Raw genomic sequence first — 24,372 nt, 5'->3', positions numbered from 1 at the left:
AATGTTGGCCTGGCATACTGTTATGACCCCAATGGCAGAGGGTCTCAGGAATAACTGCTAAGTCTGCAACCACAGAAAACCAGCTCATAGGGCAGTGGTAACTGGGCTGACCATATATCTAATCCTAGCACCACAAATACCAGCAGCCGGGGAACGTTCCTACGTTGATCCTAGACGTCTCGCGCCAGCCGGAGAACTACCTAACCCTAGAAGGGAAAAGAAAGACCTTTCTTGCCTCCAGAGAAAATACCCCAAAAGTTGGATAGGAGCCCCCAACAAATAATAACGGTGAGGTAAGAGGAAAAGACAAACATAAGAATGAGCTAGGTATTTAGCAAAGAGAGGCCCACTAGCTAATAGCAGAATATAGAAAGATAACTTATATGGTCAGCAAAAAATCCTATCAAAAATATCCACACTGGAAATTCAAGAACCCCCGAACCGTCTAACGGCCCGGGGGGAGAACACGAGTCCCCTAGAGCTTCCAGCAAGGTCAGGAATCACATTTAGTACAAGCTGGACAAAAATGAGAGCAAGCAAATAACCCAAAAAACAAAGAAGCAGGACTTAGCTTAATTTAGCATGAACCAGGACCAGCAGATAGGAGCAAACAGAATGTGTCTGATAACACCGATGCCAGGCACTGGACTAAGGTTCCAGGAGGTTTATATAGCAACGCCCCTGAAGTAACGACCCAGCTGGGTGCAAACTGAGGGAAAGAAATCCCAGAGTGATATCACTAGTAACCACAAGAGGGAGCCAAAAAGTCTAATTCACAACAGATGAGGTATCACAGGAATCGTTTCTATTTACAAGTCCAGCTGGTTTATTTCAGTCCTCATAAACTGCACCACAAATAAACTGCCTTTCAGTGCAGGCAAAACAAAGTAAATGGTTCCAATAATGGCACTTTAGTGACAGTCTAGGACGTACAGGCTGGATTGCCTCCAGTTTAGTCAAGATATCACACAGAAGGCCTTCTTATCTCCACACACAGACCTTGTGTGAGACAAATAGGCCACATTATTACGTGAACCACACCCAGGGGTGGGGTATGTGGGCAACCAGAGCCACCCATCTCTGCAGCTGAACATGAACCTGGCCTAGATGCCCACCAAGCCTCTTAGTACTATGTGTACTAGACTAGAGCATTACTCCAGATTTGCATCACAGAGGACAACCACCTCCATGATACATACCTCACATCAACTATGTATCCGGCAGACACCTTACACTAGGAATAGAAAAACATAAATCAGAGTATTGTGTACTACTGTAGCCATGAAGAATATAGAAAATGGGATTGGTAATCTCAGTCTGATAATAATTATCTAATGATTGAGTGATAGGGAGGTGCTGGACCTGCAGAGTCAGTGTGACTGTGAAATTATTGATTTGTGATATACTTCAGTACAGCACATTTTTATTTCATTCTTGATGCTCTAAAAACAAGGACAGTTTAAGTGACCTCAGTCCTAATTTTCTTACTGACGAAAAATGCTGAAAATAGTCTGTATGCTTCCTGACTTTTGAGATGTACAAACCATATGCGATATCTGTTTTTACTTTTCTTTTTAAAGAGAAAAGAAATTCTCAGCATTCTAAAAATGTAAATGCTACTATCTACCTAACAAAATCTGCATGATTTAAAATGTTTTACATTTTTTTACACACTTTTTGGAATAGTCAAATATTACTCCCACACACACCCCACAAATACAGTGACCTGTTGCAGCTGTTTACTTTTGGGATGTGTACCTACCTAGCTTTCCTTGTACATCCTTTTTGGTAAAGGCCAAGTTTTTTTATATTTTCTTTTTCTAGCTTACATTTTACTTTTTGCATATTTATTTTAACTAGTCCAATTTAGCAATGCATGACTGCAACTAGGTTTATTTTTCTCTGGAACACTGGGACATTTAAGAAAGAAAATATCCTTGGGCCAAAGGCAGAGATTAAATTAGTCTGGTGCTGCCCTTAGCTGGCTTTTCCCCACATTGGCTTATGTGATTGACAGGTCTCTCCAATAGTGAGAAACCCATCAAACACTTGGAGCAAAGCTAAAAAATAATCTTCTTCAAATTACATATTATGCAATCTTGCAGCCAGACTCTGATTTATGCTGCCCATTGTTTGAGCATCATAAATTGCATGACAGGTTCCGTTTTAGTTTTCCAATTGACTGTCACATTTATCCTACTTAGCAGTTCTGCTTGATTCCCTACTTTTGCAGGGTTGTTAATATTTTTTTGTAAAATATATAATTGTGTCCAAAATATACATCAAAAACTGCTACTGGCAAAGGACCTAGCAGTGTAAGAGAAAAAATACATACCACAGCTAAAAATGTATGAACCACTAGCAGCGTCACCTGCAGAATTGCTGCCACTAGTTGAGCAGACAATAGTAGTATAAAGTGCGGGTCACAATTGAATTCCTTTGGCTCTGGAAGGATCATGTTTCCTCTGACAGAGACACCGTCAGTATTCTGTATAGTAAACCTCATAAGCATGCAAAACACCTAATGTTTTTTTAAAGTAGACTTTCAATTGCACCAAAGACACCTCTATCGGTTCAGTCTTTTAATTCCCTAGCACCTTGGAGGCTAAGGAACATATTTCACAAGAACAAACTCTTCCTGTTCATTTACTGGATGAGATGTAAACACAGTCTTTTAACTTGGGTGATATGGGACAGGAGGAGATGGAGAACAGCATGCAAATGCCTAGCTGTATTGCTGCTCCTACAAACTGTGGTGGTAGAAGCATTGGCAATGGTATTGGCTATCTGAGTCTCGACAAATCTAGAGGCGGAAATTGGGTTTAGAGGCAAGGAACTTAGAACATTTTCCCCACTGAGACTACTGTGAGCCAAGTCATTGATACTGCCATTGATGATAGCAAACCAGATCGGGTACCAATAAGGTGATTTCATCAGAAATGGAGGTAGGTGGAGATTAAAGAGCAGATTCGATGTAGGGAAGATCTGCTTCTTCAGCCATCAGCTTGGTAGTAAGTGATGTCATGTATGATGTTGGTATTGGAGGCTCAATACCAGAAAGTTCTAATTGTATTCTTGGTAGTGGCAGCAAGTCCTGCAAGCATCTTAGGTGTGGGAATTCTTTCCCACATTGCCAGAGAACTAAACCATTCCAGTATGCAGGTTCTGCTGTTTTAAAATAAGCCACATATATTGTAGTACGTAATAACTAGAAACTAGGAACTATGTCTCTCCATAAGTACATGAAACATCATCTCCTGCTCATGTGTGAAAAGCAATCTGACCATAAAGATTAGCAAGGTTACAGCAGTCCTCCTTTTCATCATGATTTTCTTTCAGGTAACCAGTCCGCATCCTTAAGTAGTGTCTGGTTATTGTCATAATTCCCATCATCTTCATTATTTACTGTATTCCATACCCTTCCTCCTGTCCCTCCATTGCATTGACAGTTGACCTTTTGTGTGCCCAAGAAACGTGCATTTGAGCCACTGTGCAGGGATGAACATAAAGGGCAATAAAGGGCAACCATTTTTTTCAAAACAAAGTTCATATTCTTCAGTGACTCAAGATTTTAGCACTTCTCAGTGACTTCCTCATTTTTGTTTTAATTACATTTTAAACGGGAGCATCTGGCATGAATTACTCAGATCATTTACAGGATTGGGTGGCTGCACTAACAATTTTGAAGTTCCATTAACCCCTTCATCACCTTGGGTTTTTGAGTTTTCGTTTTTTGCTCCTCTTCTTCCCAGAGCCATAACTTTTTTATTTTTCTGTCAATATGGTCATGTGAGGGCTTGTTTTTTGTGGGACAAATTGTGCTTTTGATCAACACCATTGGTTTCACCATTTTTAACCCCTTCATGACTCCAGCTTTTTTTGGTTTTGTGTTTTTGTTTTTCGCTCCCCTCCTTCCCAGAGCCATAACTTTTTTATTTTTTTGTCAATATGGCCATTTGAGGGCTTATTTTTTGCGGGACAAGTTGTACTTTTGAACGAGATCATTGGTTTTAGCATGTTGTGTACTAGAAAATGGGAAAAAAATTCCAAGTGCGGTGAAATTGCAAAAAAAGTGCAATCCCACATTTGTTTTTTGTTTGGCTTTTTTGCTAGGTTCACTAACTGCTAAAAATGACCTGCTATTTTGATTCTCCAGGTCATTATGAGTTCATAGACACCAAACATGTCTAGGTTATTAATTATCTAAGTAGTAAAAAAAAATTCAAAACTTTGCTAAAAAAACAAAATTGTGCAATATTCTGATACCCGTAGCGTCTCCAATTTTCATGATCTGGGGTTGGGTGAGGGCTTATTTTTTGTGCGCTGAGCAGACGTTTTTAATGATACCATGTTGGTGCAGATACGATCTTTTGATCACCTGTTATTGCATTTTAATGCAATGTTGCGGTGACCAAAAAAACGTAATTCAGGCGTTTCAAAATTTTTTCTCGCTACGCCGTTTAGCGATCAGGTTAATCCTTTTTTTATTGATAGATCAGGCGATTCTGAAAACGGCGATACCAAATATGTGTATATTTGATTTTTTTATTATATTTTGAATGAGGCGAAAGGGGGTGATTTAAACTTTCATTTTTTATTTTTTTTTTCATATTTTTTAAAACTTTTTTTTTTTTAATTTTGCCATGCTTCAATAGCCTCCATAGGAGGCTAGAAGCTGGCATAGCCTGATCGGCTCTGCTACATAGGAGCGATGCCTGGGGCTCCCTGCCCCTCTGAGCTGTACCAGCTCCCTGTCTTCATTGACTAAAATCAGAAAATACCCACAGTAGACTCCTCCTATTAGCAACCTATGTACACTATTTTTAGGTACCCCATCTAGTGGGCAAACTTCAGTACTGCACTTTCCTTACAACCTTATATGCATAAAGGTAATATATATATAAATACAACAACATATACATAATTAACCGGGACGTATTTAATGGGGTGGGGGCATTCACAATCTAGGCCACTCCTTACATACAGGGGTTGGACCAAATAATGGAAACACCTGGAAACATCAACAAAAGTTAGTTTAATATGGTGTAGGTCCAACTTTTGCGGTGATTACAGCCTCAATTCTCCGAGGTATGGATTCAAACAAGGTGTGAATTGTTTCCAAAGGAATTTTAGCCCATTCTGCAGTTAAAACACCCTCCAGTTCTTTGAGCGACGATGGCGGCGGAAATCGACGTCTAACTTGAATCTCTAAAATCGACCATAAATGCTCAATAATGTTGAGGTCTGGGGATTGTGGGGGCCATATGAGATGCTCAACTTCATTAGAATGTTCCTCGTGCCATGCTTTAAAAACTCTAGCTGTATAAATTGGTGCATTATCATCCTGAAAGATGGCGTTCCCCTCCGGGAACAGTGCTTGAACCATTGGATGCACTTGGTCGCCCAAAATGCCTAAATAATCTCGGCTGTTAATTCTTCCATGAAGGGATATCATTGGCCAGGCGGATAACTATGAAATAGCACCCCAGATCATCACAGAACCTCCGCCATGTTTTACGGTTGGGAGAAGGCAGTCTGGAAGGAATGCTTCTTTCAGCTGTCTCCAAAAGTACACTCGGCCGGAGGTCGGAAATAGGGTAAATGATGATTCGTCTGAGAATATCACGTTTCCACTGCTTGAGGGACCAATTCTGGAGGTTTCTACACCACTCTAAATGCTTGGAAACATTGTCATTGAGAGCAGCGGTTTTCTAATTGCAGCTCTTCTGCGGAATCCAGATTTGTGCAGCTCCCGACGAACAGTTTTCATGGAAACTGGGTTCTGTAGGTGTTCATTGAGCTCAGCAGTGATTTTCGGAGCCGTGGTCTTCCGATCCTCTCTCACAGTTCACTTTAGAGTCCGACGGTCTCTCTCAGTCAACTTTGACTTTCGGCCCGACCTGTGCTTTGCTGCGGATGTTTTTCCTTCTCTTTCAAACGCAGTCATTACTTTGGAGACAGTACCTCTAGACACGCCAAGCATTCGGGCACTTTCTGTTACACTAGCGCCTGCCATACGAGCACCAACGATTTGGCCTCTTTGAAAATCCGAGAGGTCTGCCTTTGGTATCAGGTTCTCATCAATGTTCTTACAATTCTGCAAAACAAACAGTTAATTTACATACACATATCACATAACACAAATAATCAACTACAAAACATTACCATATGTCACGGTTTGCATGTTTATAACATGTTCGAAGGTTATGATGCCAAAACGATAGGTGTTTCCATTATTTTGTCCAACACCTGTACATACCCCTCAACCCCTCTTAGAATGGTGTTTTTGAAGTAATTCTTAATGAAGACACTACTTACACTTACACAGCTTATGTGTTGAATGCCCTTTGGCAAAATCCACTTATTTAAAAAAACATGAAACAGCTGTGCTCTGTGTTATTAACCCCTTTCTGACATCAGGCATAATAGTACGTCGATGTCAGACTCCCTCCTTTTGATGTGGGCTTCGGCACTGAGCCCACATTTTCCTGGCACATGTCAGCTGTTTTGAACAGCTGACATGTGCCTCTAACAGATGCGGGTGGAATCGCAATCCGCCCGTGGCTATTAACTAGTTAAATGTTGCTGTCAAACTCTGACAGCGGCATTTAACACGAGCTTTCTGCAAGCACGCCCGAAATCCCACCCAATAACGCCCGTGTCACGTGACCGCGGGTTGCCGATGGGTTGGCATGACAACCAGAGGTCTCCAGCAGACCTCTATGGTTGTCACTGTTGGATTGCTGTTAGCGCCGCCCGGTGGTCGGCACTCATGGCAAGTGAGCAATTCTGTTACATGCAGGCGATATGATCATCACCTGCATGTAGCAGAGCCGATCGAGTTATGGCAGCTTCTAGCCATGGAGGCTTTTGAAGCATGCCAAACGTAAAAAGAAAAAGTTTAAAAAAAAATAAAAAAAATGACAGTTCAAATCACCCCCTTTTCACCCCATTCAAAATAAAACAATAAAAAAATCAAATATACACATATTTGATATCACCGCACTCAGAATCACCCGATCTATCAATATAAAAAATGAATTAACCCAATCGCTAAACTGCGTAACAAGAAGAAAAGGAAAAACACCAGAATTACGTAAAATGCCATAACAGGCGATCAAAAGATTGTATCTGCACCAAAATGGTATTGTTAAAAACGTCTGCTTGGAACGCAAAAAAATAAGCCCTCACCCGACCCGAGACCACAAAAAATAGAGTCGATGACGCAAATTTTTTTTTTTTTTTAACAAACTTTGGAATTTTTTTTCACCACTTAAATAAAAAAGAACCTAGACATATTTGGTGTATGTAAACTCGTAATGACATGAAGAATCATAATTAGAGGTCAGTTTTAGCATTTAGTGAACATAGCAAAAAAAGCAAAACAAAAAACAACTGTGGAATTGCACTTTTTTTGCAATTTCACCGTACTTGGAATTTTTCTCCCATTTTACAGTACACGATATGTTAAAACCAATGGTGATATTCAAAAGTACAGCTCGTCCTGAAAAAACAAGCCCTCACTTGGCCATATTGACCACAAAATAAAAAAGTTATGGCTCTGGGAAGAAGGGGAGCAAAAAACAAAAACTCAAAAACAAAAATACCTCCGGGGGTTAAGGGGTTAAATATGCTCTTGAATACCAACTTTTTACACATAGCCAGATATGTTGAAGTCACTTGTTAATTACTAAGACTGTATTTGCATAAAAGCTCTCAAAAGGGATTCAATACAGTCATATAAGACCTCACAGTTTTATAGATAACTTTTCTAGTCAAGTAGAGTATTTGCAGTCTTGAGGTTCACAACAAATACATTCACAGGCAAATCTTTTTTTTTTTTTTTTTAATTTGTGAAACCTGGTGAATTCGAATTTCAAAAGATGCAATAATTTCTAGTCTATGCTACTATTTAGAAAAAGTTAGATGATCATGCTATTCAGAAGCATTCTCAGCCAGATTTACTATATTTCTTACAGGTTTTAATGGGAGAGGAGATATCTGCTATTCGCTACAGGTTTAATTCCCCCATCAATAAACCTACACAGAGTGGGTACAGCTGGCATCTATCACCATGGACTAAATGCTCTGCTCTATGTGCTGGAGGTACGCTAACGCAATAGCAGAACGTACAGTATTGTAAATGTCATCATTTACTATGTAACCTCCAAAACTAATAAGAACAATGTTAAAAGGAAAATCATATGTACTAGCTTAATCAATTTTTCCATTTTAATTTTCTCTTCAGGGGTGCAGATGCAACATGTTGTTTGCAAAAGACTGTCAGATGGATCTTCTGTGCCTAATGACATGTGTGAACCACAAGTAAAAATACAGGAAAAGCAGCGCCTATGTAACACTGAACCCTGTCCTCCCGAGTAAGATTTCTTATCACCTGTCGTACACGTACAGCGCTTTTTGCTAAGGGGTTACAGCTAGACAAATTAATAATTCTTTTTTTGTGTATTTAAAGAAGCATGCCAATCAAAGTTTTTATCCTCCCAGTATATTGCAATCATCATATTAAACAGCACTGTGCACTTACAATTGCTTATTTTGCCCTTCTACCCAGCTAATTCTTCTCTTTACTTTGCTCTATGCACAAATAGGAAGTGTGGTGTGCCTACATTTCTCATTCCCCTCTTCAGCTCTTGACCCAGCTGCTCTGCTTCTCCCCCTGACAGGGACTTTTGCAGTGACTTATAACTCATACAGGGATTATTGATTCTACATAGCGCTTAAAAGGATTCAGCTAGTCAGTTTTTAATCACATGATGTCATATACCTAATGGAAAACAGAATAATTAACTGGGTAGAAAGGCAAAATGAGCAATTGTAAGTACACAGTGCTATATAATATGATGACTGCAATATGTTAAGAGGATAAAAAAAATTTGATTGGAGTGCTTCTTTAAAGAGAATCTTCAACATTTTAGCATTATAAACTATTCATATAATGGAATAGTGGCTGCAGAGATGAATAAAGCATACATTTTTTTTAATTATTTTTCTCCTCTGTGAATATCAACTTGTAAAGTTTAGATTCTAATTTCCCTAAACCAAGGAAGAATTAGCAGAGATTCATATCTGAGTGTATTTACTTTTCCCCTGCACAACGTCGACCAATCATAAGCATGAGGCACCACGCAGGGGAAAAAGAACCAGCCCTAAGAGAATATCAGACATGTAATGGCACACAGTCCTGCTCTCCTCACTGATCTCATCACAGCATCATTACAAGCAGGGGAGGGAAGTCAAGTAGAGCTGTTTGTTATTAAAAACACTTCATGAAGCTCTCATGTCTCAGTACATTTAGTGTGCATGGAGGGGGATTAGAGCACAGCTGACAGCACTGAGAGGAGACACTACATGACACACTGCTGTTCTCTACTCCCCTCTTCACTTGTGATCACAGTATTGTGTTATTACATGAATCACACAGACAAAGCCTATTCTTACATTCTCTTGGGGCATGTCCTTTTTTCACCCCTGCATGATGCATCCTGCCTATGATTGGTAAATTCCTCTACAGACAAATATTTTCCCCCTTTGTTGAACGGAAAATTAGAATCTAAATATCAGCAACTAATATTATCTTCCCAACAGAGATGAGAACTAAAAAATAAGTTTTATTCAGCTCTGCAGACACTATTGCAAGATGTTCCTAGTTTAACATGCTAAAACTGGTGTGAGTGTATGATGCCCAAGCAAGGTAGTTTTGGACGAGCTTCTATTTCCACTCACTTTGGCATCCAACAGACATCTTGTGCCTCAGTCCCGGTGTGCTGCTGTGTGTGAGGTGCATCACACGTACTTTAGGGCTGCAGGCCTCTTCTTCTGAGTCTAGGAATTCCTCTTCAGGAACCAGGGCAGCAATTTTTCCAGGAGACATGAGGTTCATAAAAACAACCAAACTTTTTCTTGGTGGATAGCAGTATATACAGTATTTACAGGCAGATGTAGAGGATAAAACTCAATGGGTTGTTATCTTTCCCACAGCTACCGGATACAACTTCAGCCCTGGGTCTCGGTATTGGTGGCATGTCCCTCTCACTGGCTTTCCTAGCCCTAGGGAGTCTTCTCCCAGATTGCAATACCTTCCACCCTAGTAGTAGTCTGAGTCCATCTTTCCCTGAAGCTTCACAAGCTGAGTTTGCCCCACGTTTCCGACATCCATCTTGAGGTTGCCTCAGGCCATTTAGATGGAATCACATGGAAGGGTATTTTCGGCAATACACTGCCCAATTATTAGGCCCATGTTGTCCCTAGCAGCCCCTTGTCCTAGGCCTGCTACTTTACTCACTGCTGTCCACTCACTGAATGGCCCTGCCACTCCCTAGACCTGTTACCAACTCTCAGTTCCTCCTCCCAAACTGGGCATGCCACTACAGTTAACCCTGTCTCAGCTAACTCCAGCCCCAGTGGGTATCATGCCTTTGTCACATACATGAACATCAAATGCATTTAACCCTTGGAGTGTCAGGGGACAATTCATCAGCCCCCCACCCTGCTACATGAGATCCAGATTAAACTATTATTACTTATTCAACTCGCCACTCTACTCTCAAGATCGCATCTCACCACCTGTGCACTTGACCCGCTCCCATCCCACCTCATCCCAAACCTCACCACAATCTTCATCCCAACCCTAACCCATCTCTTCAACCTATCACTAACAACTGGTGTTTTCCCCTCAAGCTTTAAACATGCCTCCATCACACCTATACTCAAAAAGCCCTCTCTTGACCCATCCTCTGTATCTAGCTATCGCCCTATATCACTTCTCCCCTATGCCTCAAAACTACTGGAACAACACGTCTACTGTCCTCCCATCTCTCTTCTTGCTCCCTCTTTGACCGCTTATAATCTGGCTTCCGGTCACACCATTCCACTGAAACTGCCCTAACTAAGGTCACCAATGACCTCTTAACCGCCAAGAGCAAGCGACACTACTCTGTTCTCCTCCTCGACCTGTCGGCTGCCTTTGACACAGTGGACCATTCCCTATTATTACAGACCCTCTCATCCCTTGGCATCACAGACTTGGCCCTATCCTGGATCTCATCATACCTAACAGACCGGACATTCAGCGTCTCGCACTCACACACCACCTCCTCACCTCGCCCCCTATCTGTCGGAGTCCCACAAGGTTCAGTCCTTGGGCCCCTGCTCTTCTCCATTTACACCTTTGGCCTGGGACAGCTCATAGAATCTCATGGCTTTCAGTATCACCTCTATGCTGATGACACACAGATCTACATCTCTGGACCAGATATCACCTCCCTACTAACCAGAATCCCTCAATGTCTGTCCACTATTTCATCCTTCTTCTCCGCTAGATTTCTGAAACTTAACATGGACAAAACAGAATTCATCATCTTTCCCCCATCTCACGTGACCCCTGTTGTGAAATTGGATTTTGGGCTCCCCCGGTGGCCACTGGTGGAATTGAACTTGTGTGCATCATCCCCTCTGTTCACCTGTTCCCATCAGGATGTGGGAGTCGCTATTTAACCTTGCTCCTCTGTCACTTCCATGCCGGTCAACATTGTAATCAGAAGCCTTTCTGTGCATGTTCCTGCTACCAGACAACTTCCAGCTAAGTCGGACTTTTGTCCTTGTTTGTTTTTTGCATTTTGTTCCAGTTCACAGCTGCAGTTTCGTTTCTGTGTCTGGAAAGCTCTTGTGATCTGAAATTGCCACTCTGATGTTATGAGTTAATACTAGAGTCTTAAAGTAATTTCAGGATGGTGTATTGATAGGGTTTTCAGCTGACCATGAAAGTACCCTTTCTGTCTTCCTGCTATCTAGTAAGCGGACCTCGATTTTGCTAAACCTATTTTCATACTACGTTTGTCATTTTCATCTTAAATCACCGCCAATATATGTGGGGGCCTCTGTCTGCCTTTCGGGGAAATTTCTCTAGAGGTGAGCCAGGACTATATTTTCCTCTGCCAGGATTAGTTAGTCCTCCGGCCGGCGCTGGGCGTCTAGGGATAAAACGCAGGCTACGCTACCCGGCTACTGTTAGTTGTGCGGCAGGTTTAGTTCATGGTCAGTTTAAGTTTCCATCCTTCCAAGAGCTAGTTCCTATGTATGCTGGGCTATGTTCTCTTGCCATTGAGAACCATAACAGTTTGACCGGAGCACAAAGGGTTAAATTAATTGGCAGAGAAAGGAGAGAAAAAAGAAGTCTGCTGAAATTTTTTTTTTTTTTTTTTTTTTCCTTCAGTTCTGAGTGTGCTTTCAATTGAATCACTTGCAAGTCTGCCTATATTGCAGCCTTCCTCTCTCTCTCTCCTTCTAATCCTGGAATGGCTCTGTGTTCACCTGTTTAAAATGGATATTCAGAGTTTAGCTGCAGGTTTGAATAATCTCACCACGAAAGTTCAAAATTTACAAGATTTTGTTGTTCATGTTCCTATATCTGAACCTAGAATTCCTTTGCCTGAATTTTTCTTGGGGAATAGATCTTGCTTTCAAAATTTCAAAAATAATTGCAAGTTGTTTTTGTCCCTGAAATCTCGCTCTGCTGGAGATCCTGCTCAGCAGGTCAGGATTGTGATTTCCTTGCTCCGGGGCGACCCTCAAGATTGGGCTTTTGCATTGGCTCCAGGGGATCCTGCGTTGCTCAATGTGGATGCGTTTTTTCTGGCCTTGGGGTTGCTTTATGAGGAACCTCATTTAGAGCTTCAGGCGGAAAAAGCCTTGATGTCCCTATCTCAGGGGCAAGATGAAGTTGAAATATACTGCCAAAAATTCCGTAAATGGTCTGTGCTTACTCAGTGGAATGAGTGCGCCCTGGCGGCGAATTTCAGAGAGGGTCTCTCTGATGCCGTTAAGGATGTTATGGTGGGGTTCCCTGTGCCTGCGGGTCTGAATGAGTCCATGACAATGGCTATCCAGATCGATAGACGTCTGCGGGAGCGCAAACCTGTGCACCATTTGGCGGTGTCTACTGAGAAGACGCCAGAGAATATGCAATGTGATAGAATTCTGTCCAGAAGCGAACGGCAGAATTTTAGACGAAAAAATGGGTTGTGCTTTTATTGTGGTGATTCAACTCATGTTATATCAGCATGCTCTAAGCGTACTAAGAAGCTTGATAAGTCAGTTTCAATTGGCACTTTTCAGTCTAAGTTTATTCTATCTGTGACCCTGATTTGTTCTTTATCATCTATTACCGCGGATGCCTATGTCGACTCTGGCGCCGCTTTGAGTCTTATGGATTGGTCCTTTGCCAAACGCTGTGGGTATGATTTAGAGCCTCTTGAAACTCCTATACCTCTGAAGGGGATTGACTCCACCCCATTGGCTAGTAATAAACCACAATACTGGACACAAGTAACTATGCGAATTAATCCGGATCATCAGGAGATTATTCGCTTTCTTGTGCTGTATAATCTACATGATGTGTTGGTGCTTGGATTGCCATGGCTGCAATCTCATAACCCAGTCCTCGACTGGAACGCTATGTCTGTGTTAAGCTGGGGATGTAAGGGGATGCATGGGGACGTACCTTTGGTTTCCATTTCGTCATCTATTCCCTCTGAGATTCCTGAATTCTTGTCTGACTATCGTGACGTTTTTGAAGAACCTAAGCTTGGTTCATTACCTCCGCACCGGGAGTGCGATTGTGCCATAGATTTGATTCCGGGTAGTAAATACCCTAAGGGTCGTTTATTTAATCTGTCTGTGCCTGAACATGCTGCTATGCGAGAATATATAAAGGAGTCCTTGGAAAAGGGACATATTCGTCCTTCGTCATCTCCCTTAGGAGCCGGTTTTTTCTTTGTGTCTAAGAAAGATGCCTCTTTGAGGCCGTGTATTGATTATCGGCTTTTGAATAAAATCACAGTTAAATATCAATATCCGTTGCCACTGCTGACTGATTTGTTTGCTCGCATAAAGGGGGCCAAGTGGTTCTCTAAGATAGATCTCCGTGGGGCGTATAATTTGGTGCGAATTAAGCAGGGGGATGAGTGGAAAACCGCATTTAATACGCCCGAGGGCCACTTTGAGTATTTGGTGATGCCTTTTGGCCTTTCAAATGCCCCTTCAGTCTTTCAGTCCTTTATGCATGACATTTTCCGTGATTATTTGGATAAATTTATGATCGTGTATCTGGATGATATTCTGATTTTTTCGGATGACTGGGACTCTCATGTCCAGCAGGTCAGGAGGGTTTTTCAGGTTTTGCGGTCTAATTCCTTGTGTGTGAAGGGTTCTAAGTGCGTTTTTGGGGTTCAAAAGATTTCCTTCTTGGGATACATTTTTTCCCCCTCTTCCATCGAGATGGATCCTGTCAAGGTTCGGGCTATTTGTGATTGGACGCAACCCTCTTCTCTTAAGAGTCTTCAGAAATTTTTGGGCTTTGCTAACTTTTATCGTCGATTTATTGCTGGTTTTTCTGATGTTGTTAAACCATTGACTGATTTGACAAAGAAGGGTGCTGATGTTGCTGATTGGTCCCCTGCTGCTGTGGAGGCCTTTCGGGAGCTTAAGCGCCGCTTTTCTTCCGCCCCTGTGTTGCTTCAGCCTGATGTTGCTCTTCCTTTTCAGGTTGAGGTCGACGCTTCTGAAATCGGAGCTGGGGCGGTTTTGTCGCAAAGAAGTTCCGACTGCTCCGTGATGAAACCTTGTGCTTTTTTTTCTCGTAAATTTTCGCCCGCCGAGCGGAATTATGATATTGGGAATCGGGAGCTTTTGGCCATGAAGTGGGCTTTTGAGGAGTGGCGTCATTGGCTTGAGGGGGCTAGACATCAGGTGGTGGTATTGACCGACCACAAAAATTTAATTTATCTTGAGTCCGCCAGACGCCTGAATCCTAGACAGGCGCGCTGGTCGTTGTTTTTCTCTCGGTTTAATTTTGTGGTGTCATACCTACCGGGTTCTAAGAATGTTAAGGCGGATGCCCTTTCTAGGAGTTTTGAGCCTGACTCCCCTGGTAATTCTGAACCTACAGGTATCCTTAAGGATGGAGTGATATTGTCTGCCGTTTCTCCAGACCTGCGGCGGGCCTTGCAGGATTTTCAGGCGGATAGACCTGATTGTTGCCCACCTGGTAGACTGTTTGTTCCTGATGATTGGACCAGTAAAGTCATTTCTGAGGTTCATTCTTCTGCGTTGGCAGGTCATCCTGGAATCTTTGGTACCAGGGATTTGGTGGCAAGGTCCTTCTGGTGGCCTTCCCTGTCACGAGATGTACGAGGCTTTGTGCAGTCTTGTGACGTTTGTGCTCGGGCCAAGCCTTGTTGTTCTCGGGCTAGTGGATTGTTGTTGCCCTTGCCTATCCCGAAGAGGCCTTGGACGCACATCTCGATGGATTTTATTTCGGATCTTCCTGTTTCTCAGAAGATGTCTGTCATCTGGGTGGTGTGTGACCGTTTCTCTAAGATGGTCCATTTGGTTCCCCTGCCTAAGTTGCCTTCTTCTTCCGAGTTGGTTCCTCTGTTTTTTCAAAATGTGGTTCGTTTGCATGGTATTCCGGAGAATATCGTTTCTGACAGAGGAACCCAATTCGTGTCTAGATTTTGGCGGGCATTCTGTGCTAGGATGGGCATAGATTTGTCTTTCTCGTCTGCTTTCCATCCTCAGACTAATGGCCAGACCGAGCGGACGAATCAGACTTTGGAGACATATTTGAGGTGTTTTGTGTCTGCAGATCAGGATGATTGGGTTGCTTTTTTGCCTTTAGCGGAGTTTGCCCTCAATAATCGGGCCAGCTCTGCCACCTTGGTGTCTCCTTTTTTCTGTAATTCGGGGTTTCATCCTCGATTTTCCTCCGGTCAGGTGGAATCTTCGGATTGTCCTGGAGTGGATGCTGTGGTGGAGAGGTTGCATCAGATTTGGGGGCAGGTGGTGGACAATTTGAAGTTGTCCCAGGAGAAGACTCAGCTTTTTGCCAACCGCCGGCGTCGGGTTGGTCCTCGGCTTTGTGTCGGGGACTTGGTGTGGTTGTCTTCTCGTTTTGTCCCTATGAGGGTTTCTTCTCCTAAGTTTAAGCCTCGGTTCATCGGCCCGTACAAGATATTGGAGATTCTTAACCCTGTGTCCTTCCGTTTGGACCTCCCTGCATCTTTTTCTATTCATAATGTTTTTCATCGGTCATTGTTGCGCAGGTATGAGGTACCGGTTGTGCCTTCCGTTGAGCCTCCTGCTCCGGTGTTGGTTGAGGGCGAGTTGGAGTACGTTGTGGAAAAAATCTTGGACTCCCGTGTTTCCAGACGGAAACTCCAGTATCTGGTCAAATGGAAGGGATACGGTCAGGAGGATAATTCTTGGGTGACTGCCTCTGATGTTCATGCCTCCGATCTGGTCCGTGCCTTTCATAGGGCTCATCCTGATCGCCCTGGTGGTTCTGGTGAGGGTTCGGTGCCCCCTCCTTGAGGGGGGGGTACTGTTGTGAAATTGGATTTTGGGCTCCCCCGGTGGCCACTGGTGGAATTGAACTTGTGTGCATCATCCCCTCTGTTCACCTGTTCCCATCAGGATGTGGGAGTCGCTATTTAACCTTGCTCCTCTGTCACTTCCATGCCGGTCAACATTGTAATCAGAAGCCTTTCTGTGCATGTTCCTGCTACCAGACAACTTCCAGCTAAGTCGGACTTTTGTCCTTGTTTGTTTTTTGCATTTTGTTCCAGTTCACAGCTGCAGTTTCGTTTCTGTGTCTGGAAAGCTCTTGTGATCTGAAATTGCCACTCTGATGTTATGAGTTAATACTAGAGTCTTAAAGTAATTTCAGGATGGTGTATTGATAGGGTTTTCAGCTGACCATGAAAGTACCCTTTCTGTCTTCCTGCTATCTAGTAAGCGGACCTCGATTTTGCTAAACCTATTTTCATACTACGTTTGTCATTTTCATCTTAAATCACCGCCAATATATGTGGGGGCCTCTGTCTGCCTTTCGGGGAAATTTCTCTAGAGGTGAGCCAGGACTATATTTTCCTCTGCCAGGATTAGTTAGTCCTCCGGCCGGCGCTGGGCGTCTAGGGATAAAACGCAGGCTACGCTACCCGGCTACTGTTAGTTGTGCGGCAGGTTTAGTTCATGGTCAGTTTAAGTTTCCATCCTTCCAAGAGCTAGTTCCTATGTATGCTGGGCTATGTTCTCTTGCCATTGAGAACCATAACAGACCCCCCAACGAACCTATCCATTACAGTAAATGGCTGCCCACTCTCCCCAGTCCCACAAGCTCGCTGCCTCGGGGTTATCCTTGACGCTGATCTCTCCTTCAAACCACATATCCAAGCCCTTTCCACTTCCTGCCGACTTCAACTCAAAAATATTGCACGAATCCGTTCATTCCTCAACCAAGAATCTGCAAAAACCCTAGTCCATGCCCTCATCATCTCTCGCCTTGACTACTGCAACCTCCTGCTCTGTGGCCTCCCCTCAAACACTCTCGCACCCCTCCAATCTATTCTAAACTCTGCTGCCCGACTAATCCACCTGCCCCCCCGCTATTCTCCGGCCTCTCCCCTCTGTCAATCCCTTCACTGGCTCCCCATTGCCCAGAGACTCCAGTACAAAACCCTAACCATGACGTACAAAGCCATCCACAACCTGTCTCCTCCTTACATCTGTGACCTCATCTCCCGGTACTTTCCTACACGCAACCTCCGATCCTCACAAGATCTCCTTCTCTACTCCCCTCTTATCTCCTCTTCCCACAATCGTATACAAGATTTCTCTCGCGTATCACCCCTACTCTGGAACCCTCTACCACAACACATCAGACTCTCGCCCACCATCGAAACCTTCAAAAAGAATCTGAAGACCCACCTCTTCCGACAAGCCTACAACCTGCAGTAACCACCGATCGACCAAACCGCTGCATGACCAGCTCTACCCTCACCTACTGTATTCTCACCCATCCCTTGTAGATTGTGAGCCTTCGCGGGCAGGGTCCTCTCTCCTACTGTACCAGTTATGACTTGTATTGTTCAAGATTATTGTACTTGTTTTTATTATGTATACCCCTCCTCACTTGTAAAGCGCCATGGAATAAATGGCGCTATAACAATAAATAATAATAATAATTATTATTATTCAATATGTTTTAAAAATATATTCCAATTACAGGAAGTTATCAACTGACCATAGAACAGCCTCCTAGAACAGCCGAGACCACCACCATTTACCTGAATGGAACACTTTTGTTCCTGTGTATATGGAGTCACAGTGTGTATGCTTGATTGCTGCTCCATTGATTGCCTATGGGACTGTTGGAAAAAGCAAAGTACAGAGCTTGGATTTCTATAGCAGACCCATAGAGAATGAATGTAGCATTGGGAGAGTATGTGCTTTAACGCTCTATTCACACAGCGGGCGATGAGCATCCTAGAGGTCAGATCTCCAGCGACTTAGTTATTACATATCCAGTAGATACATGTCAACTTCTTTAAAAGAAGGAAATTACTAAGTTTTTTTTTTCCACTGGCATTGTTGTAACCATTCAGAGCTCAGTTTCATTGCTTAAAATTTGAGGGAAAAATTAATCTGTCCTATGGTTGCTTTGGGCAACAAGGACAGCTTTTGTCGCTAATTGTAACTTGAAAATATCCTAAAATTATTCCACAAATTCACAATTCACAACAGTGCAGAAGCCTTTCCAGCTACATATTGGGGTCAAACTTGCGAGTGCATTGCAAGAAACTTGAACGAGTCTCTCACATCAATACCCAGCACTGCCACCGGCACTCGGGGCCGAAGCATGCGTTGAGTGACGGCGGCAGAGCCGGGTATTGATGCGAGAGACTCGCAAGTGTGACCCCAGCCTTAATCCGGCAATTACGTAGAGCTAATAGCACAACATATGAATTCAGCGTAAGTCCAGAAATTCCCCAGAGCAGCTATTTAATGTATTCTTCTGGTCATTCACCCAGTGTTGTTGGTTTGTTGTAATCAGACATATGTCTAAACATTGCGTAAATTGTTTATCATTGATAATTACAATTATTTCTACTTTAGGTGGGCAATTGGTTCATGGTCTGAATGTAGTCGAAGCTGCAATTCTGGTGTGCGTACCCGGAGTGTGATATGTCAGAGAAGAGTATCATCAGGAGATGAGAAGTCTCTGGATGATAGCAACTGCCCAATACCTCGCCCCACAATGCTGGAACCCTGCAACACCAAGGAATGCCCACCAGAGTGGGTCGCCCTAGACTGGTCTGAGGTACCAAAATAACTTTGTATAAATGTTGAATACGTTTACATTTTTCTGGAGGCCGTCTAATAGTATTTATAATTTAATTGATTATTTCAATCATTAAAGGATACCTGTCATGTCCCAAAATGCTATTAACCTGCAGATATGGGGGTAATATGTAGCTTAATAGAGTTCCAATTTTGCCATTATTGAAAGGACAGCTACTGGTAGAAAATGATCATACTTAGAGCTGCTGCTCAAAAATGCTATAAAAAAAAGACTGATGCCACGTCTCTGTGAATGAAAGGCTGCAGGGACAAATACGTTACAACAACTATGGTGACTCTGCACATTTCCCCTTCCCCCTGCCCTTCAGGGACGCCGGCATGTTCACCTACCTGTTCATGCTCCTTCGGCATTTCTCCAACCTGGGCCTGCGCATGAGAGACAGGTCTCCTGGGACAGTGCTTAATGCTCGCAAGTGCGCTCCCTGCTTCTTAAAGGGACAGCGCACGCACTTCTGAAAATCCATCCAATTGCTGGGAGACATTAGGTATTTAAGGCACATACCAACTCATCCAGCCTTTCCTGCCATACCTACACCCAAACCTGTCCTGCCTGTGCTTAGTTTTGTTCTTGGGAGTACAGAAAACTGGAAAAAGAGAGCGCAATAGGGTCTTAACTGATAAAAAATGAGGTGTGAAGGAAGGCAATCCAGTCACCTAGCATGGTTGCTACAAAGCAACTGTTATTTCGCATTATTACATGGCTGCTGCAAGGACATCGGTCTTGAAAGGACCAAATTGGATGAAGACAATGTGACAGAGGCACGCTTATGCGCTGCCAATGATGAATCCACAGTATATCCAACGGGATGTAGTGAATGATTTATTGAATAGGTTTACAGAGTCAACACATTTTGAGGCCATGCAGGACCTCTTCATCAGGACAGAAACCTAGTGTGACTGACAGAAATGGTTGTCTTTTTATGCTGTATTGTTTAAAAAAAAATGCCAAACTGGGCACCTGATCATGTCAAAGTACAGCAGTGTCACGGGGCAAAATAATAAAAGTGATGGATCTTGGACCCATTGAAGGAATGTGTGTGCGTGACGCAAGTTCAGATCCCTCAGCAGCCGACAGCTGCCCCAGAAAAGGCATATCTATTAGATGCGCCAATTCTGGCACTTTGACCATCTCTTCCCATTTGCCCTGGCGCAGTGGCAAGCAGGGTAATATTTGTGGAGTTGATATCAGCTGTTTAATTGCCACTGACATAAAGCCCAGAGGTTAGTAATGGAGAGGCGTCTATAAGACGCCTCCATTACTAACCCCTTAGTTAGATTGTAAAAAAAAAAACACAGTCAGAATAAAATCCATTAATTTTAATAATGACAGAATTTATTTGAAACAAAAATCAAAAAGCAAAGTTATACTCAACTTTACACCTAATGCAATGAAGCCCATGTCACCTGTAAAAGGCAGAAAATAATATACAATCATATCCCCTATCTGTTCAATGTGAAGATAATCCATATCTGTCCCATGATGATGTGAATGATTTGAATAGCGGTCACATCAGTGATGGGTCCGCTATCCACGCCAGTCAGCTCACACTGAGACAGGAGTGTGGTCACGGTCCTGCAGCATGTAGCAGTGATGTGAGAAAGTTCACAGGAGTTCATAGATGATGAACCTGATGTGGAATAAAATTTTGTAAGAGCAAAACGGTACAGTCAGATGAGTGAGGTGAGGCAATAGGCCAGTCTGAATAAATGTGTTTTTAGGTTACACTTAAAACTGTTGGTTTTGGGAATTAATCAAATTTTCCTGGGTCGTGCATTCCAGAGAATTGGCGCTGCATGAGAGAAATCTTGGAAACAGGAGTGGGAGGATGTTAGCCGTATGTCAGAATGGTGGGCACAGGTAGGGTGGTAGACAGAAATGAAGGAGATGTAGGGTGGTGCAGAACTGTGGGTGAGATTGATAAGTTTGTATTGGACTTTGTAACAGAGGGGTAGCCAGTGTAATGACTGGAACAGACTACATCAGTGTAATGGTTGGACAGAAATATGATACAGGCTGCTGCATTAAGGATGGATTAGAGAGGGGAGAGTTTAGCAAGAGGGGGACTAATTAGTAGAGAGTTGAAATATTCCTGACAAGAATGAATAAGAGCAACAGTAAGAGTTTTTGCAGAGTCAAAGGTAAGAAAACGTTGAATTCTAGAGATGTTTTTGAGGCGTAGGTGACATGAGAGAGTGAGTGATCGGAAGTAGGGAGTGAATGAAATATCTGAACCAAATATGACTCCAAGCGGGCACTGAATCCGTTCCACTTATATAGGAAGTCCTGTTGTTATGAACTATTTACGCTCTGTCGATTTGTTTGCAAATTGAATTTGTATGTAATTTGGAACAAGTACAGAACTTTTTTTTTTTTTTTTTTTAAAAAGCAAGCCTAATGCTCACCAACTCATTCCACTCTCTGACCGCCGTGCTGTAGGAGCTGACAGCTGCTACTGATGAGACTCTAGCTAGAATGATGATGGAGCTCTGCCTCTAGCTTCTCCTTCCTCCAGTCTCCATAAAATTGAATCCATAGCAACTGTTATCTCCTATCTCAGTAATGGAAAGGTCTGTCCTCACTGAATACATATTTTATCTCAGAATTGGGAATTGATAATGATTGATCAATTCTGGCAGAGAAAGAGGCAGATTTATCTGACAAGATATATTACAAAGTTGGGTATTTTCATGTGCCCTAATGATTTTTTAAATAAAAATTAAAACAACAGTTACATTTTAGGATGCACCATCTCTTGCTGCAGGGAATGAAGGGGTGGCCATGCATGCTTGGCTCTCTCTACTGACTTGTATGTGAGTTCTGAAAATTGCTATGCACGTTTGCTCTGCAAGATTCCCTATTTGGCTATGACATAAATGCTCAAGATGAAAATACTATTTCCTGTGTCAATGTTAGGGTGGGCCAGGGCGGTAGTCATAGCTGAGAGCAAACCCTGTATCACACCTCGGCCTCCCCTCACAATACAGTAATGTCTTTCCTTTTGCATACCTGTGTTCTGGGTCTCCGCGCCATCAGGGTCCACCCTGGGCTGTGGGAGGTTCTTTGTAGATGGTACCGCACAAAGAGAGACACAGTCCAGCTCAACTTTAACAACAACAGCTTTACTTGGTTCTGTACGCAGCATATTCACATTCATTCCAGCATCAACGTCAGGTTTCACAATGTGCAACTCCTCTTCTGTCCCTCTCCTTCTCTCTCTGTCACTAAGTTCGTTTCTGGGACAGACCCTACCTTTCGATCCCTCAGTGTCCTCTCTGCTCAGCCTTACTCCGTTTGGGGACTCCCTCAGCCATTTTGCCCCAGTTCTGAGGGCGTCAGCCCACGCAATAGGCTGCCACATGATTAGCGACCTGCCCGTACTGCTTAGCCTTTTCTAGCAACTGAAGTCCCTCTAATACTGCACCACTAGCACTGTTGCTGTTGCTCCTTCTGATGTGGTCCTGGCCAGGGATTCTATATGGCTGGGCCTTATACTTCTCCAACATTGCGTGGCATGGTGTTGCCCAGGGCTAGTTAGCCCAAGTGAGCTGCACGGGTTCCCTGGTCCCAACTGAGATCTATAAGGAAGTCCTTCCTGCCTTATCCACCATGCCCCTCCTATTTAACTATTTACAACGCTATAACTGCACCTATAATGTACCCCATCTTGTGGCTAACTTTGGGTACTACACTCACCCTACCAGTACAATGACATTACACATATATATTGCACGGATATACAATGTATATACATACAGCAGCGATAAATCATTGTAGATTATGTGAGAAGGGAAACACTCGACTGTGTCAGCATCTTGCATAATTTACAATGGAGAAAGTTGAATTCATTGCCTCCTTTTCTCTAGATTTTCATTGGGAGAAAAGTGGACCTTTATACTTCTAACAGGTGGGAGTCCTAAAACTGGAATCAGCACCTATTAGATATTAACTTATGTTTTGATGTCTAATGTTTTATGGTGGCCCATGTGGTTGGTTCAATCTGGCAATGAGGCCTTTGTACCTAAAACAGATTATGTGCCCCTGATCCTAGAATACTATGATGTGAAGCCTAGGTCTTTGGCAGCAAAGAGGACAATAAACTTAGCAAATATGTAATATTATTGCACTGAGTTGAATGTCTTTTGTACATTAGGCTAAGAAGAGCAACTAGACAGTTATCTGATAAATACTCCTTCTTCCTGCAGTGTACGCCAAGCTGCGGCCCTGGGCATAGGCATAGAGTTGTCCTTTGTAAGTCAGGAGAAAATGAGAACACACTGCCACCCTCCCAATGCCAAGCTCAAGAGAAGCCGTCAGCTAGTATGAGGTGTACAATGCAACGCTGTCCTCCACCGCGCTGGGTGACAGGTGAATGGGATGAGGTATGGATAAAATAATCATAACATCCTGAAAATAAAATTTTTCAAAGACAGAAAGTACAGTTTGTGATGTATTTAATCCATTTTTCTCCCAGTGTTCTGCACAATGTGGACTTGGACAGCAGAGGCGTTCAGTACAGTGTGTGAGCCACACAGGACAGCCCTCCGTGGAATGCATCGAGTCTGTTCGCCCCCCTGCTATGCAGCAGTGTGAAAATAAATGTGAGGCTGGACCTTCTGACAGTCCAGATGGTTAGTTTCTTCATTTTTCTAAAAATGGGATTTGTTCTAATAATATCTCACATTTTGTTGCCGTTTCTCTTCCTCACTGTTCCCTCCATTTACAGAGGGGAAAATACTAATTTGATTGCTGATTTTGCAAGTTTACCCACCTACAAAGAATGGAGAATTCTGTAATTTTTATCGAAGGTACACTTCAACTGTGAGAGACAAAATCTAAAAATAAAAACCAAAATATCGCTTTGTATAAGTTTTAAATAATTGAAATGCATTTTATTGCATGAAATAAGTATTTGATCACCTATCAACCAGCAAGAATTCTGGCTCACAGACCAGTTTTTTTTAAAGGGAGCCTGTTATGTCGCCCGTGCCCCCAGAACCACCAGCAGTTGTGTCACCATATATAAATATGAACACAATAGAAACACCCTGCCTAATGGGACCACAGTCTCAAACATTACCGTTAGTAACACTACACCATCATGGAATAAAATCCTGAAGGGATATCGAGGCCAGTTTGAAGTTTGCCAATGACCA

General features: G+C 42.9%; 1 protein-coding gene across 1 annotated transcript in view; it reads left to right on the top strand.

The window, feature by feature from the left end:
- Positions 1-24,372, top strand: part of ADAMTS10 (ADAM metallopeptidase with thrombospondin type 1 motif 10) — a 194,775-nt gene that overhangs the window by 167,033 nt on the left and 3,370 nt on the right. The window contains exons 21-25 of the mRNA XM_077273501.1: positions 7,980-8,106; positions 8,249-8,378; positions 18,973-19,177; positions 23,422-23,598; positions 23,691-23,847. Of these exons, the coding sequence (XP_077129616.1) occupies positions 7,980-8,106; positions 8,249-8,378; positions 18,973-19,177; positions 23,422-23,598; positions 23,691-23,847 (796 nt within the window). The remainder of the gene's footprint in view (positions 1-7,979; positions 8,107-8,248; positions 8,379-18,972; positions 19,178-23,421; positions 23,599-23,690; positions 23,848-24,372) is intronic.

Source organism: Ranitomeya variabilis, chromosome 1 (assembly GCF_051348905.1).
Source record: "Ranitomeya variabilis isolate aRanVar5 chromosome 1, aRanVar5.hap1, whole genome shotgun sequence".
In the NCBI taxonomy this organism is placed as follows: domain Eukaryota; kingdom Metazoa; phylum Chordata; class Amphibia; order Anura; family Dendrobatidae; genus Ranitomeya; species Ranitomeya variabilis.
This window is presented reverse-complemented; position numbering and strand designations above follow the sequence as displayed.